The sequence below is a fragment of the Monodon monoceros genome, unplaced genomic scaffold (assembly GCF_005190385.1).
Source record: "Monodon monoceros isolate NGI ecotype Baffin Bay Population unplaced genomic scaffold, NGI_Narwhal_1 Super_Scaffold_15, whole genome shotgun sequence".
In the NCBI taxonomy this organism is placed as follows: domain Eukaryota; kingdom Metazoa; phylum Chordata; class Mammalia; order Artiodactyla; family Monodontidae; genus Monodon; species Monodon monoceros.
The window spans coordinates 20,176,094-20,194,531 of NW_021703771.1; the positions used below are offsets into that span (position 1 = coordinate 20,176,094).

Consider the following 18,438-nt stretch of genomic DNA (forward strand, 5'->3'; position numbering starts at 1 on the left):
GAACGTACATTTCTTTGCATGTTATTCGCATGCCTAGTTGACAGTTGTCCGTTTGTCTCTGGAGCTCCAGCCCTCCAACCAGCCCCTGAAGTCCAGGCACACTGAACTTCTTGTCATTCTATGACCATCATACTGGTTCCCATCTCAGGACATTTACCTATGCTGTTTCCTCAAAGTAGACTGAACCCCTCCCCCATCAATCTGCTTATCTTCTAGACTCAAGTATCACCGTTCCTGTGAAGCTCTCCATGATGAACCCCAGTAGACCAAGTTAACCATTCCTCCCTTAATGTCACCAAAATCCATACCTTTCACATAGCATAATCTCACTAGATCTTAATTCTTTGCCTGTGTCTCTCTTCCCTACCGGACTGTGGATTGCTTCAGAGCAGCATCCGTGTCTTATTCTAGTGCTCACCAGGGTTGATTAGGCTGATCTGAATGACCATGGGGTTGTCCCCTTCCTCTCTCATTACTTCTTCCATCCCCTCTGTGAAATAGGATGATCCCAGATGGACAAGGGCACTCCAGTCAAGGGTGTATTGCTAGCTTTCTTCTCCTGCTGAATCCTCCAAACAAGCTCTCAAGACCTGACACATAGTAGATTCTCAATGAATATCTATTAAATTTTTGAATGAACCCATGAATCAGCACCATTGTTTTCTCAAATTAAGCTGTATTAGCTTTTCTCAATCTTATCTTCCAGAGAATCCTGATATCTCTGAATCTCCATAATCTAATCATGGGCCAGCACTTACTAGACATTAAATAAATGTATAATAAATAAATGAATGAACAAGTTAAGTAATGTGTGTGCATTTCAGTGTTTCTTTAAAAATACATGGCACTCATTTAAATTTTTCACCCAGACACCTGGTGTGTTTACCTACCTGTTAGAAATTGGGTTTTCATTCAAAAATGGAATCTGACAAATTGGTGATGAGTGAATTTTTTTTTTTTGAAAGTGTTATCTGTGACCAGTGTGATTTTTTTTTTTTTTTTTAATTTCAGGCTCCCTTAGGAGTTGAAATTTTGGGTGGCTTTGATCTCTACCATAGCTAATCTAATTTAATGGGTAAGAACCATGATCTATCTCTGTTTATAAGTATAAATGCTCAATAAGTGTGACTTTGAAGCATGGCACTACTCTTAAGCATTTGGACAGAGCTAAGTGAAAGTGTTTGTTCCTCCTAGCCCACAGTGAGTGCTCAGTGAATTCTTTGCTTGTCATTTGTTCATTCCCATCAGGATCTGGACATGGAATGTAAGAGGATGATATCCTTACCTTAGCCTCTGTTTGGTTACAACCTGGCTGCCAGGAACTAATAAGATGCATTTTTTTTTTTTTTTTTTTTTTTTTGGTCAGGCATAAGCCGGTGGATATACTAATGCATCTGTACTTCTATGAAACTCATCCAAATGGTCATCTAAAGGGCTAATGTGAAAATGAATAGAAATAGAAGTTATATTTTCTTCCTTCGCCCCAATGGATTGTCTCATAACTAGCACACTGGCCGAAGGACTCACCACTTGCTCTGGAAGGCTTGGTGGGAACAAGATTCTCCAGTGTCGGGTCACTGAGTATGTAGGGGCCCACACTGGCTCCCTCCCTCCCATTAATCCTATTAAAAGTAACTGGCTTATAAAAAGAAACGAAATTGAGTTATTTGTAATGAGGTGGATAGACCTAGAGTCTGTCATACAGAGTGAAGTAAGTCAGAAAGAGAAAGACAAATACCGTATGCTAACACATATATATGGAATTTAAGGGAAAAAAATGTCATGAAGAACCTAAGGGTAAGACAGGAATAAAGACACAGACCTACTAGAGCATGGACTTGAGGATATGGGGAGGGGGAAGGGTAAGCTGTGACAAAGTGAGAGAGTGGCATGGACATATATACACCACCAAACGTAAAATAGATAGCTAGTGGGAAGCAGCCACATAGCACAGGGAAATCAGCTCAGTGCTTTGTGACCACCTAGAGGGGTGGGATATGGAGGGTGGGAGGGAGGGAGACGCAAGAGGGAAGAGATATGGGAACATATGTATATGTATAACTGATTCACTTTGTTATATAGCAGAAACTAACACACCATTGTAAAGCAATTATACTCCAATAAAGATGTAAAAAAAAAAAGTAACTGGCTTGAAACTTTTCAGAAAAAATTAGAATTCAGTGGTAGAATGATGATTTAAAAGACTTTATTTCTAGCGGAACCAGCTTTTTATGGTCATGCTAAATGCTGTATTTCATTCCAAATGAAAAGAACAAGACTGCCGATTATACTGTAGGATAGAGAAAGGCAATAAAGCTGCAGTATATTCTTAAAGCGTGTAAAACATGGTACGGTCAGGAAAAGGAGGGTTTTATCTTGCAAAGTCATAAACACTGAACAAATTAATGTTCCACTCCAGGAAATCAGCAGTCATCAACACGGCCCTTTGCAAACTCTTTAAGATTTGTGATAATAACAAGTACTGCAGTGGCACTCAGTGTGATTCTCCACTCTGGCATTTCCCATCACTGTAGCCTAAGGAGGAAGGGGAAAAGACGACAGATATAGATAGATAGATAGGTGGGCAAAACTGAAAACTGTTAAATAAAATGGACTCTAGCCAGCTGAATTAAATAGATGCTTGCTATATTTGCATCTTCTCCTTTTCAGCTGATATTTTCACTCTGAAAGCTTAGGTTTGCACTAAGTATTCTATACTCTCTCCCAACCTGCCCCTCATCACCTCTACCCCTACTCTCTTCATTCAGAATAAATCCAGCCTGTGCCCACAAGGTTGCTGACTCTTTTGATTAAAGGGGACAAATGCAGCCCTTCACTCTACAAATAAAGCATGGGTCATCAGATACCTCTGGCATTAAACCCCATGGATGTGCTCTGAGGACATTTCTCTGGTTGAACTGTTAGAAAGTTTCTGGGGCACTTTCAGTTCTCACCTTGGTAAATGCTTTGGCCACACAGCATGTGGCTTCTGAGGTGATGTTCTTTGGGACCAACATTGTCTTCTTGGACCTCGCTGGAGTGGGGTATGCTCTGGAGAAGCAGCAGCCCATGCATTGATAGATTGGGGCACCCAACTTGGAGAAGTATTTGTTTTCCTTTAGCTTGCATTCTGGGCAGCCTATCACCAGAAAAAAAGAAAGAAAAAAAAAAAAAGGCAAAGAGTAAAATAATCCAAAAATAATTTTAAAAGAAACTATACATTTTTCCTTATTATGGGACAGCAAATATTCTTTTTATCTATTGGAAATCAAAAGAAATTAAATAAATAAATAAATATTGGGTTGACCCAAAAGTTCATCAGGTTCTTCTGTAACATGGAAAACCCGGACGAACTTTTCGGCCAACCCAATACTTTTGGGCTGTATGTTCATCTTCAGACATGATATCTATTTGTACCAACTACAGTTATTTTCATGGGAAAACGATTTTTGCAGATATGCATGGGAAATCTCAGTAGCAGTAGTTTCTCTTTCTTTAAGTATGACTTCTCAATTCCAGTGCTGATAGTATGTCTATAGGGAATGCAAAACTTGACAGATGAAAACACCATGTCATCCAAAAGAAGGATTCTGCCCAGAGGCAAAATATTTTCCCATTTAGAATCTGCTATTGTTTTTGCCCCATAGCAACTCCAAATACTGACAAAGAAAAGCATGTGTCAGAATTAAGAAAGCATGGTGAGTGGCACAGCCTGATATGAGATCAGGCATCTGCACTTGGGAACAGGGGTTAAAATATGATCACTTGTCTAGAGAAAAACCATCTCCAATAGTAGCTCACAATTTCATAGCAGATGGAATTATATCAGCTACTATATGAGATTTTTCGGAAAGTACAGCAAAACAAATTTACTGCATAAAATGGTTTTGTTTTCTCACTTGTTAACTGATTTGAAAATTCATCTACAAAGGCAATGTTAAAATCCTCCCAAATCTTCTGGGAGACATGTAAAAAACAGAAAAAAAGTCAACTAGCTAGACTGAATAAGGAGCACTTTCTGCTTGTAAAACTCGGATAAAGAATAACCAGGAATCTATTTCAGATGGAAATGTACAGGCTGCTATTTAAATGGACATGTAAGATATCATTTTCACTGTACATTTTTGGAACCTAGTTTAATTTTATGTTCACAGTCTAAAAGTGCCTAGATAGATATCCAACAGCAAAGATTTATCACATTTGAAAAGGAGGTAGAAATGTAATTAATGGAGTTATTGATGTACATCTAGAAATGTGTGCTTTCTTGTTACTGCAAACCCAAGTTTGGTCACACACCCTGCATTGTAAACTCTCCATCAGGAAAGGAATAGAGAATTTGCAGAAACACAGACAATGTGGCCAGAATGACAGCTGCATATTTTCTGTAGTAATCCATGGCTCTTCTGCAAAACAGACATGGGAAAAAAGTTACTATAAAATTGGCTTAACAGGCATAACAACAACCAGTAATTTTAATATTAATAGTAATAGTCATTAGTGTCTTGACCCCTCTGCTTACAGCTCCCAATACACTCTAAAGCCATGTATAAAAAAAGCAATTTCTCTTTTGGAAAGAGGTAGAGAATTGACTCTTCCTACTTCTCACATCAACCAGTAGAATCAGGTATAATGATAACAACAAGAAGTTCTCTTTTTAAAATCTTAACATCCTGTTAAGAAGCTTTAATGTCCTTATTTATGAAACATGAAATTTCAACTAGATAATATCTAAGGATATCTATATGAGTGGGTGGATGGATGGATACATAGACAGACAGATAGATAGATAGATAAGCTTATATATGATATATAAAATATACAAGCATTTGAGCCCATCCTTCCCATCTCTACATTCCCAGGTGGGAAAACAGAAAGAAAGGATAATATCTCTCCTGCTTTTTATTCACTGTCGGTAGCTGGGCTGTGAGGCTAGTTATCAGTGTGCAAAGTAAATGCTACCCCAGCAATGTGGCAAGAGTAGACAGCAGGTAGTATCAATCAAAGTTCTCCTAAATCCACTTCCTGACTTATTTATACCTGTAGATACAGCTTTACCTAAGCATTCTGAGTACATGAGATCAGGTTATGCAAGGTCAGCTGAGTGATTGACCATTTATCCAGGCATTGACCTCACCGCATTTAAGAACTGGGTTTTATCCCTACATGTTCTAGAAAAATCTCATGTAAGATAAAAGGGACAAAAAAATTTTAATAGATCTTTATTGGAGTATAATTGCTTCACAATACTGTGTTAGTTTCTGTTGTACACCAAAGTGAATCAGCCATATGCATACATATGTCCCCATATCCCCTCCCTCTTGAGCCTCCCTCCCACCTTCCCTATCCCACCCCTCTAGGTCATCACAAAGGACCGAGCTGATCTCCCTGTGCTATGCTGCTGCTTCCCACTAGCTATCTATTTTACATTTGGTAGTGTATATATGTCAATGCTACTCTCACTTTGCCCCACCTTACCCTTCCCCCTCCCCATGTCCTCAAGTCCATTCTCTATGTCTGCATCTTTATTCCTCTCCTGCCCCTAGGTTCATCAGTACCATTTTTTTTTTTTTTGTAGATTCCATATATATGCATTAGCATACGGTATTTGTTTTTCTCTTTCTGACTTCACTCTGTATGACAGACTCTAGGTCCATCCACCTCACTACAAATAACTCAATTTCATTTCTTTTTATGGCTGAGTAATATTCCATTGTATATATGTGAAAGGGACAGATTTTTATCCCTATTTTTAAACTGCTTATGTTCAAACCATGAAAGATAACAGAGACAGAGAATTAATTACCAATGAGAAGACAATTCAGAACATTTAAAGAATTAACACCAATTTTACAGAGTCACTTTCATAAAATAGAAGAGAAGGGAACAGTTCCCAACTCAGTTTATGAGGCCAGGATTACCCTGACACCAAAACCAGACAAATACGGAACAAAAAAAAGAAAACAAGAGACTGGTATATCTCATGAAATTAGATGCAAAAATCCAAAACAAAATAATAGCAAATTGAACCCCGTAATGTATAAGAAGAGTTATTTAACACAACCAACTGAAAATAATTCACAGTATTCAATATTTGAAAATCACTTAATTGTAATCCACTATATCAAAAGAATAAAGAAAAATCATATGATTATATCAATCAACACAGGAAAGCATTTGAAAGCATCCAGTACTCTTTCATGATAAAAACTCTCATCAAACAAGAACCAAAAGGGTTTTCTCAACTTGATAAAGAGCATTTACAAAAACCTACAGATAACATCACACTTAATGGTGAAAAACCAAGTGCTTTCCCCTTCAGATCAGGAACATGGCAAGGATGTCCACTCTCACACTCTTATTCAATATAGTGCTGGACATTCTGGCCAGCACAATATGGCAAGAAAAAGAAATTAAGGCACACAAATTTAAAATGAAGAAGTAAAACTATCCCTATTTATAGATGATATGATCATCTACATTTAAAAAAAAAAGCAAAACAGGGAACCTACAAAAAATGTTCTGGAACTAATTAGTGAGCCCAGCAAGATTGCATGACAAAAACAACACATAAAAATCAACTACATTTCTATATACTAAAAACAATAATGTGGAAACAAATTAAAAACACAATACTATTTATAATCGCTCCAAAGAAAATAAAATACGTATAAATCTAACAAAATATGGACAAGACTTGTACACTGAAAATTACAAAATACTGATGAAGTAAATTAAAGACCTAAATAAACAGAGAGACATATCATGTGCATGGATTGGAAGACTCAACATGGTAAATACATCAATTCTCTCCAAATTGATTTCTATGTTTAATGAAATACCTATCAAAATCCTAGCACAGCTTTTGTAGACACAGAGAAGTTTATGACTAGGATCTAGAATAGCTAAAACAATTTTAGAAACAAAGTGGGAGGAACCAGTCTTCCCAGTGTTGTCTTATTCTATAACTACAGTAATAAAACAGCATGATATTAGCAGAGGGATACACAGACCAATGGAACAGAATAGAGAACCAAAAAATATGCCCAGCTGGCTTTTGACAAAGATGCCAAAGCAATTTAACAGAGGATTTCGACTTTTTCAATAATGGCTGCTATAACAATTGGACATCCATAGGCAAAATAAATACAAAAACAGAACAAAACAAACATATAAACAAACACCTTAATGTAAATCTCATACCTTATATGAAAATTAATTCAAAATGGATCATCGACTTAACTGTAAAATGTGAAACTATAAAATTTTTAGGAAAAAATTGGGAAGGGTGGGCAGGGGCTAGGTGAATAGTTTTTAGAGTTGACAATGAAATACATAAAAGGAAAAAATGATAAATTAGACCTCATCCAAATTATGGGTTAATCCTCAAAGAGGATGAAAATACAAGATACGGACTTAGAGAAAATGTTTGCAAGCCATATGTCTAACAGAGGACTAGTATCTGGAATATATAAAGAACTCTCAAAACTCAATTTAAAAAATCCAGTTGAAAAATGGGCATTGCACTGGAGAAGATATATAGATGGCAAGTAAGCACATTTAATGTATTCTACATCAACCATTAGGGACATGCAAATTAAAACCACAATGAGATATTATACACCTATCAGCTAGCTAACATAAAAATAACACCAAATGGATGCAGAGAAACAGGATAATTCAGACGTTTCTGGTGGAAATATAAAATGGTACAGCCCTCTGGAAAATAGTTTGGAAGTTTCTTATAAAACTGAACATGTAGTTACCATATAACCCAGCAGTTGTACTTGGGCATTTATCTCAGAGAAATGAAAACTATGTTCAAATAAAACATATATAAAGGGTCATAGCATCTTTATTTATAATAGCCCCAAACTGGAAATGGTCCAAATGCCCAACAGCAGAGGAATGGTTGGCTCTGCAAACAATGGTACTTCCAATACCAGATTATATACTATGTAACAAGAAATAGGAACATGTTATTGATACGCATGCAACTTGGATGGATCTCAAGGGTATCCTGCTGAGTGAAGGTTGCATTCTGTGTGATTCCATTTATATAACGCTCTTGAATTGATAAAATTATAGAGATGCTACATTAGCAGTTTCAAGGAGTTAGTATGTGGGGAGGAAGTTGAGGGGAGTAAGTAAATGTGGCTATACAAAGATAGAACCGGGAGCCTTGTGGTGATGGAACAGTTCTTTATCTTGATTCTGATAGTGTCACAATCTAACATGGGATGGAATTGCACAGAAACACACACATACACAAAATACTAGTGAAATCCAAATAAACTCTGTGGGTTGTACCAATGTCAATTTCCTGGTTTTCCCCTTGTACTATAGTTTTGGAAGGTATTGTCATTGAGGGAACTAGCTAAAGGATACTCAGGACTTCCCTGTACATTTTTTGGGCTGTGGTGGGGGGCAACTTCCTCTAAATCTATAATTTATCAAAACCAAAATTTCTTTTAAAAAAATTTCAGAATGAGATTTATAATTCCATGTGATTCAAAACCTGTGGTTATTTTTCATGTAGACTGACATGATAAGACCATGTTTTTCTAGATGTTTATATCAACCCATGTATCTTGTAAGAATAATTTGTCAGACAGTAGAACCAACAGTTTATAATACAGAAAACAGACTGTTTACATGTAGGTAAGGCTAAAACATATGTACATCATTATTTCTACCTGATTTATATACTTATACACAAGTAATTATGGGTTTTATTTATCTTCACCCATAATTAACACTGAATAAATATTGTCCTAAGTCAGTGGCTCTCAAAGTGAGATCTGGGGACCCTAAACACTTTTAGTGGGTCTGTGAGGTCAAAATTATTTTCATAATAATACTAAGATGCTGTTTGGATTTTTCACTCTCATCCTCTCATGAGTTTTCAGAGAAATTTTCTAGAGGCTACATGACATGTGATATTGCAACAGATTGAATAAAGAAGCACCTGAGAATGTAGCTGTGTTCTATTAGCCCAGTACTTTTTAAATTTTCAAAAAGAGGGAATTCCCTGGTGGTCCAGTGGTTGGGACTTGACGCTTTCACTGCCTCAGGTTCAGTCCCTGGCTGGGGGACTGAAGATCCCCACAAGCCTCAGGATGTGGCCAAAAAAAAAAAAAATTGCAAAAAGGTAAAACAATGCCACTCTTCTCACTGACTTTTTTTGTTTTGGAAATTGTCATTTTTTATAAATATATTGTATTTGTGTTAACATGTGATAGGTTTTAAATTGTTGTTTTTAAAGGAATAAATATTTCTGGGAATTCCCTGGCAGTCCAGTGCTTGGTGCTTTCACTGCTGAGGGCCTGGGTTCAATCCCTGGTCAGGGAAATAAGATCCCACAAGCCATGTGGCCAAAAAAAAAGAATAAATATTTTAAAACTTTTTCCAACATAATTTCTATATCAGTAACTATTGATAAATATAAATTCATTAAAAATATTCTTTGAGCGCTTCGATAATCTTTAAGATCATAAACAGATTCTAAGAGCTGAAATTTGAGAACCACTTCTTAAGTGATATACAAAGCCACAAAGGAAAATTTCAGAATTGAAACTGGTTTCCTTTTTAAATTAGTATCATTTTTGTGCTTTGATATTGCAGCTCATATATTATGAAAATTCAGCATTATGCAGTGAACAATTATATCAGAATTAATTCAGAGAGAAGCATTTATAACAAGATGGCAGAAAGTGAGAGCATGAAACGGATGCATATTTTAGAATTTGCTTTATGATAAAGTGAAGAGAAGATTGAAAAAGCAGAACCAAAGTCACCATTCCTTTAGCTTTCAATAACAGAAACGGCTTTGTCTTTATTTTTAAAAGAGATGAGATTAACCAAGCAGAAAGGGATTAACCCTCAAATTCTAGGTGTTTCCGAAAACATTTTAATAAATGTTTTCATCAGCCTAATCACCCTTTGGCCTTTCTGTTTTGGAATATGGAAGAAAAACATTAAGACCCAGGGCAGGAACAATAATTATGTTCAGCTGGGATTTATGCTATTTTGCAAAACATGCTCAATCTAAATCAGATGTACTAATCTCAGCCTCTTGGTATTCCGAGTGAGAACACTGCAGGCATCACAGACTCTATATATCCAGCCCTACAGTGCGCCTCCAACACCCACTCAACACACCCTCACCTCCTGCCGCCTGCCCCATCAGAATAAAACGAGGCCAAGAAAATGTGTGTATTCTCGACTTGACCTGTAAGGCCTCTCTCCCCCTTCTCAGCCATCCACCTCAGAGTTTTTTAAGGAGCTGCCCAGCCACCAGCTTCATTGTGAAGGTTTCATCCAAGCCCAAAGAGAGAATAAATAACTCTCCACTGCATTTATCCATCACTTTGCTTATAATTCTTAGATGAAGTTCCACAGTCTGTCCTGAACTCTAGCTAGTTATATACCTGTTTGTCTTTCCATCCATGTAAAGCTTCTTAAGGTAGAAACTGTGCCCCTCTAACCCACCCCCATCCTAGCACAAGGTCTTGCACAGAGTAGATGCAGTTGTGTTGCATCGGGACTTTAGAACAGCAACAGTATCAATCAGAAGTTGCTTATGTAGAGCTGTCATTCATACTGAGAAACAAGATAACTCTTGAATGACAACTTAGAATAAGTGTTTAATAAAATAAAATATTTTCAGATAATAAATTCATTAGAGATGACATATTCTCACTTAGCTATAGAATTTGTAGCTGGCTAATACATGAATGTCTAAGTGTTAAATATGCCACAGGTAAGAGCCATTTTATGCTAAGATATAAAAGTCATAAGAATTCAAAAGAAAACATTAATAAAAAGCATATATAAGAGCTTCAGTGTTTCAACTGGGTATCTGTTACTTTATATCAAACTAGGTATGTGGGCAAATTTATGTTCTTAATATAATAAGACTCTGTAAGGAAAAGATAGCATTCTTAAAAGTATTAAAGAATATTATTGCCATGATTTACTATTATTTTTTTTTCTTTTTCATAGAAGTATAGTTGATTTACAATGTTAAACTTACTATTATTATTTAATATGTTTGCGTATTATTTATTGTGATTATATACATTAATATATAATTCATGTATTAAATGATCTATATAATAGGTAAATAGCAGTGTACCATACACACACACATATGGACATCAGTATATATCTATATATATCTCTCTCTACATATCTTGACACACCAAGTACCATACACATACACACCAACCCCATCTATCAAACAGTGTACAAAGATAGACACTACGTTTTGATGTGGGAGTGGCAAAGTCATACTGCAGAATGAATTTAGACTGAGATTTTTTTTCTGGCCCGTTTTGAAAAGTACACCTGCCATAGCAGTGAAAACTTCGGGACAATGAACAATAAGAGGGCTTCTCTTTGCAGCTCCTCTGTTCTGTTTTTATCACAGAAAAAAAGTGTTTATAAGGTAAGGTGCCAGGACTAAGAAATCTATCATCCCAACCTGTCAATCCTATTACTGAAAGGCTTCAAGGCAAATTAAATATACATACACACACATATATGGATGTATGTATATATGTGTACATGCATGTATGTACACAAATATACATATATGTACATATACATATATATATATAAGATTGTTCCAAGAAGACAAGTGTTTGGTACAATGTGACATCCTGGTCTTCATTCACCTGCAAAGATGCTGCCATTGCTCCCCCACTGCCAAAGAGTAAGGTTTTCGATTTTTCTAATGGTGGTGGTAGATGGGGTGACTCACCCATACTCTCCACACCAGGAAGCCCAACTGACTCATAGCACATTTTTGAGATGACTGGCTAGGGTAGAGGCATAATTCTTTGTTAACAAAACTGATTAGATCTAACTGATTTCTAGAGAGTTAACCTAAGGTTTCACTTCATTAGCCCCATCTAGCCCAGCCCCAAACTACCAAGAAGAAGAAAAGTAGGCAGCCTTCAGTGAAGGATCACTAATGAGAAGGACCCTTGAAAGCAAAGACTTTAATCCCCAGCACACTGCCTGGCATGAGATAGGTATGTAAGAATTGTTTGTTGAACAGAGGAGAGGCCTGTAAGTTTTAGCATCTTGCCTGGTCCAGCGAATAGCAATAGTTCAGCCTGGATGAGAGATACGAAGGTGGAGCATCACAAGGGTAAGTGGACGTTCAGCACCCTTCATCCTTCATCCCACCAACTCCCATGGAGCCAGTCCCCGAACAGGCTCACCTCCACGTCCCACCGAGTGACCACTGATGTCTCCTGCTGGACGAATTTAAAGAGTCTGGGGTCAGTGATCAGGAAACTCAACTTGGAGTAGCCTTGGCTACTAGTTTTCTTTCTTCATGTCCTCTAGTTGCAGCAAGTGGGTTTTTACCCTGTTCTTGTAACATATTCTGAATCCCAGGTCGAGCAGTGAATGTCTTCTGTGATCCCATGCTCCAGCCCCCAAGCTCAGTAATCCTCCAAGTTCTCAGTTCTTCGAAGTAGACATTCAAATATTGCTCCTAGGCACTAGAGTGACCTTGAGACCCAGTATCGCATTCACTGATCGTCAAAGGATGGCTGAGAGAGAAACGGTTAATACTCCCATGATCTGTCTCAAATCCCCTCATTCATTCTTTGATATAGATAATTAATGCTTTCTCTATTTTATGAAAAGATGAGTTTTGGATGATTTGACAGTTCAACATTGTAAAGTGCACAATTTAAGGTCCAAATTGAACATTTGAAAGGTTTAAAGACTTTGAATAAGTACCTGCTACGTGCCAGGCACTGTGCCAAGTATGGGTGACACAAATATGAATAAGTTTCCTGCTCTCTGACCCAGATACAAAGGCAAGACTGTGAGTGAATGAGTGCTGTAGTAAAAGCATTCATAGATGTTGAAACATTTGATAGGCTGGGGACAGGAAAATGGAGAGGTGAAAAACTAATGAGAATAAAGAACACGTATTTCATGGGGAAGAGAAACACGACAGTAGTAAATATATATTTTACTGTTTTAACATTTGTACAGGAGCTTTGTGTATGCAGCGGTCCTCATAACTTCCCCAGCCTAGTCACAGGGGTTGCAGGTAGTGTACCCCGAAAGTGTCCCAGTGTCCAGAGGAAAATAAGTGACGTCACACAGTTCAACAGCTGTATCTGGGGTGGGATTTCTGTTTATCAACTACTTAACAGTATTCTTTGGCTTCGCAAAATTCTAAAAGGGAGCCGACTTAATTTTCCAGATGAAATGAAGAGAAAGAGTGAAAAAAGGGGGTCTTAGAGGCAAAAGACGTATAAAGTACAACTTGTACAGGTATACTTTGCAAACAAACAAACAAACAAAAAACCCCAGGGGTTTCCATAAAAACAAACAGAACAAAAGATGACCTTTAAATATTTATTTTTTAAAAAGAAAAAGAGCAGGCAGTATTTAGAAGGAAATTGAAGTGCTCATAGGATTATAAAAATTTCAATTCCTTTATGATGATTCTTGTAACAATCATATTTTGAGAAGCTTCTTAACTGACTAAATTTAAGGGGCTTAAAATAAGATGTACACGTTCTACTTTAATTGTTATTTTAAGGCACTTTACAATGTTAACATAATTATGTAATTAAAATCTTAGTTCTTCCATTACCCTTCTGGTTTTTCTAGCACATCAGCATTTTTTAAATTGTCTGCAAACTAAATCAACAAGAAAATTTGATAGGACAAACTCTATGTACCATAAAATATTGTTTTAAATGAGAAATTCAAATATTTGTAGTTTAAAAATACCCAATTTTTAAAATTAACATTATTGCAGTAATAAATGCTATCAGGAACAAAACATTAAGTAGTGTCAACTTATCACTCAGAAAAGTAAAACATCCAAAGGCCAGAAAAGTTTTATACAGAGCATTATTATAGCAATATAAGAATCATTCTTGTAACTTTAAAAATTTGTGCATTACATTTTGTTTTTTATTTGAGCTGTTTTCGTGCAATCTTTTGGCACACCAAGTATCATTTCCATTTAAAAGCACTAGATTATAGAAACATTTAATTTACCTAAAAGTCTCTCAATAATAGAATGGACAGGCTGGGTTTGTAGATTTCTCAACCCCAGCACCTCACATTATAAGCATTTTTTTCTGTGATAAAAACAAAGCAGGGAATTCCCTAGAGGTCCAGTGGTTGGGACTCCACGTTTCCACTGCAGGGCCCACGGGTTCGATCCCTGGTTGGGGAACTAAGATCCCACATGCTGCACGGTGCAGCCAAAAATAAAAATAAATAATAGTTAAAAAAAAAAAAAACAGAGCAGAACTGCAAAGAGAAGCCCCTTATTGTTTATTGCCCCTGTTTTCTCTGCTATGGCAGGTGTACTTCCCAAAGATGGCCACAAAAATATTCTCAGCCTACATTCACTCTGCAGTATGACCTTGCCACTTCCATATGGAAAAGTGGTGTGTCTGTCTTTGTATCCCGTTGATCTAGGCGGGCCCTATGGCTACTTACACCAATAGAATAAGGCAGTCACGAGAGTGTCCCTCACACCAATACAACACTGGGCCAGTCGTGGGAGTAGCCCTGCACTGACCTGGCAGTTTCTGCTTCCTGTGTCTTAGAAGCCAGTTGCTGTGTAAGAAGTGCTACTAGTCTGAGACCACCACACAGTAAGAAGGCTATAAGCCACGTGGACCGGCCCTGGAGAACGAGATGCCACACAGAGAAAGAGAAAGAGGCCGAGAAATAATGAATGAAGAAGCCATTTGAATGACCAGCCCAGTCGAGCCTTCAGATGACTCCAGCCCCAGCCAATATCTGATCACAAATGCATGAGAAATCCAAGTTAAGAACTGCCCAGTTGAGCCCAATCCACCTGCAGGGCCTTGAGAGATAATTATAACTTCTTGTTTTACCCACTAAGCTTTTCAGTACTTTGATGCACAGTAACAGATAACTGGAACAACCACTGTCTCTTATAACAAAAATTTCTCCTCCAGGGTTTGAGATATGGGACGCCGGTCTTGTCTCTCCACTTTCTTCCCGTACTTTTCCTCTGTGGGGTGTGATTTATATAACACAGATTCAGTTAATCTATTAGGGAAAATCTAACAAAGTGTGAAAAAAAATTCCGAGTTAGCATTGCCCACAGTATCTGCCATAATGAATTTGGTAATAATAACTTCTACATTAAAAAGAATACCAACCATTAATTGAGCACTTGTGTGTGCTAGGTATTCTTTTGAGCACCTTGAACACATAAATATATTCAATACTCATGACAACCCTGTGAGGTATTCTTCTCATTTTGGCAGATAAAAGAATTCCAGAGGCGAAGTAACCTATACAAAGTCACAAAATTCACCACTGGCAGACCTAAGATTTTATCTTTTTTTTTTTTTTTTTTTCGGTACGCGGGCCTCTCACTTCTGCGGGCTCTCCCATTGCGGAGCACAGGCTCCGGACGCGCAGGCTCAGCGGCCATGGCTCACGGGCTCAGCCACTCCGCGGCATATGGGATCCTCCCGGACCGGGGCACGAATCCGTGTCCCCTGCATCGGCAGGCGAACTCTCAACCACTGCGCCACCAGGGAAGCCCAGGCCTAAGATTTTAGAATGTCTCTTTACAACTCCAAGCTCTGAACCGCATTTTACTACACTGCCTTCAAAACTTTATATTTCACAATGAACTTCTTAAATGTTTTTTTTTTTTTTCAGGTGGTATATCCCTAAATAGAATGCTGACATCTTTTTTTTTTTAGAGTAATATTATGTTATACCAACTCAAATGTAACTTGCTCGTGTAATTTTTTATTTTGCATATTTATCTGACTTCACCTTCTTCAGAACAGCCTTAAGAAAGACATTTCATTCATATAAAGAGGCACTTTACACCTGACCAAGGCATGAGGACTAGTGTCTGACTGGCGGGGAGTGACTGGCAGGGGCCAAGCACTGGCTTTCATATCCATTTCCCTTGTTTGATTCTCTTTACACTTCTTTGGGGAAAGCACTACTATGTCACCTATCTCGTAGACTAGAAAACTACACTTGAGAGAGGTAAAAGGATTTGCCAAAGTCAACTGGAAAGTGGTCTGATCCTAAGATAGTATCCTTTCACCTATACTACCTTTATAGCCTAGAAACACACAGTTAATCCATCCTCTTTAGGGCGTTGATTTAAACATGGATCATGTTGTTACTGTTGTCTTTTCAAATTCAATTCACAATATTGCCCTTGATTCTGCTCCCGCTCTGGCCTAAGCGCCCTCTTCTCTCTCTCCTCCTCCTACCCCAGTGCACAGCGGATGCTAGAGCATTTCTATAATGTCATCTCTGAGTCTGATGAATCAAGAAATTACTGGATTATTTTGTGCAACATTATGATGGGGAATGCTGAAATGTTACACACCAAAACCAGAATTTGCAAGGATCATAAGTTGATAGCAAACTACTCTGGGATTCACAATCTATAAAAATGGAAGTATGGTGCTATAGGTCATGCTGTTCTCAATGGAAATATCAGCTGGTTCCTGTACATTTTCTCTTTGTGAAAGCTGATTATCTTGATCTACTTTTGAACAAAATGCACATATTACGTTCTAATTTTACTATTTCTGTTTCCTAGCTCTTACTTTGAGTTTTCATGTAAATTTGAGAAATGTACAAGGAAACTGAGAAGCTGTTCTGGAATATAATAAATTGCTTTTCTAACACTTCACATGCTACCTTTTTCAGCAAGAAATGGTGAGAAATATGACTCAAAATTTCAATGACTCTCTTACTGCAAAAAAAAAAAAAGAAAGAAAAGAAACCAAAACCAAAGTTAAAGAAATGAAACGAAGACACATAAACTTTTCATAAATGCTGGTTATTCTTATCATTTAAAAATAATTCAAAACTATAGCAAAGTATTACAATCAATTTGGGTGACCAATATTTTGAATAATTGAGTTGGTGTTAAGTAATTATTTAAAAGATATCTTCAGAAACTTAAGAATATTCCTCTGTTCTAATATAAAACATCTTCTTTTTTGATTGAGGAGAAGATTGTAGAGCTTAGGAAACAATAGTTCCCACGAAAGTGAAATGGAGCTTCAGTATTCCTGAGGACCCATGTAGTGTCAGTTCATAATTCTTCCATGTACCCAAATCTTGTATCCTCAACATTAATAAGGAGGGACAAAGGAGCACTTTTATTTTCTAGTCCTAATTTCCTAACCAGCTGCCATTCCAAGCAGCACTGACGCAAATATAACTAAAGTTAGCAAACATTTCTAGAAACTCTCTGTGGAACAAACCAATTAGACTTAGCCAAGTGATGTAGAATTGCAAGGTCCATCAGTAATAGTGAGAAATACTACCGACTCTTATTTTTGTGGCATTCTATGAAAGAAGAAAAAGGAAACAATGTTGTTCAAGACATTTCAGTGTTACAATTCAAGTCTACCCAAGAGGGTCTATTCAAAAAATATCAGAAGCTATGGTCATTCCGCTGAACAGGTGAGCTGCTTTACCATTGACCAGTTTGAAGATGTAGTTATGTGTCATTTAAAAACTGATGACAAAACAATACCAGTAACTTACATGTCTCCTCCCTCCTCTTCCTGACCCCTGGAAGCCACTCCAAAGAATGCCTTTCAAATGACATCCCATATTTCTTGAGAAAACTTTTTAGTTACTGACAGGCACTCACACATCACAGCAGGAGACAGTTGGTTTCTGGCTTCAGTTAGATAACATCTTAGCCTGTGATCACAGACCACAATTTTGCAGACTTCCTCCCAATTCAATCATGAGTGCTGAAAAGAGAATGTGTAAATGCCTGTCTTCTTACTAAGGTTTATGCACAACCAGCTCCCTTGTATTCTCAAATATTTTACTCCTCAATTAAAATCCCCCAAATTATTTCATTCATATTACCTTCCTCTGGATTTTTTGCAGGATGTGGTCAGGGCAGTTGACTGTGGATCTGAAGAGGGATTTTAGCTTCGTCTTGTGATTTCTCAGTAACTGCTCTTAATAAAGTCCTCACCTGTCTTATATACCAGCAGAGTAATAAAAACTGCATGTTCCCACCTGCATCTAAGTCCAGGGATCAACAGTAAATTCCATCCAATGATTGAATGGTACTTTGTGTAATTACCATGACATCAATTTGATCTTATCTTGTTTCAGCCCTCCGATCATTTTTTGTTTTGAGCCATTTCCAGGTGGTGTTGACTGCAAGGTCAGCCTATGAAACAAGAGTACGCTGTTATTTTCTACATAATTTTATCAAGACTTATACACAACATCCTGAAAGTTGACACTTTCCTATAAACAGGATCCTACAAGCATTACATTTAATTAGCTAAGTACCTGATGTTTACTTAAAACAGAAGAGCTGTAAATTTCAGATGCTAGATATAGAGCATTTCTAAGCTTACAACATTACTCCAGTAGAAAACAGAAAAATAA

At 37.2% G+C, this 18,438-nt stretch overlaps 1 protein-coding gene across 1 annotated transcript; it reads right to left on the reverse strand.

The window, feature by feature from the left end:
• Window positions 1–2,189: 2,189 nt before the first annotated feature.
• CGA (glycoprotein hormones, alpha polypeptide) lies at window positions 2,190–18,000 on the reverse strand. The gene is made up of 4 exons (XM_029224001.1): window positions 17,902–18,000; window positions 4,297–4,403; window positions 2,955–3,139; window positions 2,190–2,535 (listed from the first exon to the last, which is right to left on the reverse strand). The coding sequence occupies exons 2-4, from the start codon at window positions 4,394–4,396 to the stop codon at window positions 2,458–2,460; spliced, it is 363 nt and encodes a 120-aa protein (XP_029079834.1). The 5' UTR covers window positions 4,397–4,403; window positions 17,902–18,000; the 3' UTR covers window positions 2,190–2,457.
• Window positions 18,001–18,438: the final 438 nt, after the last annotated feature.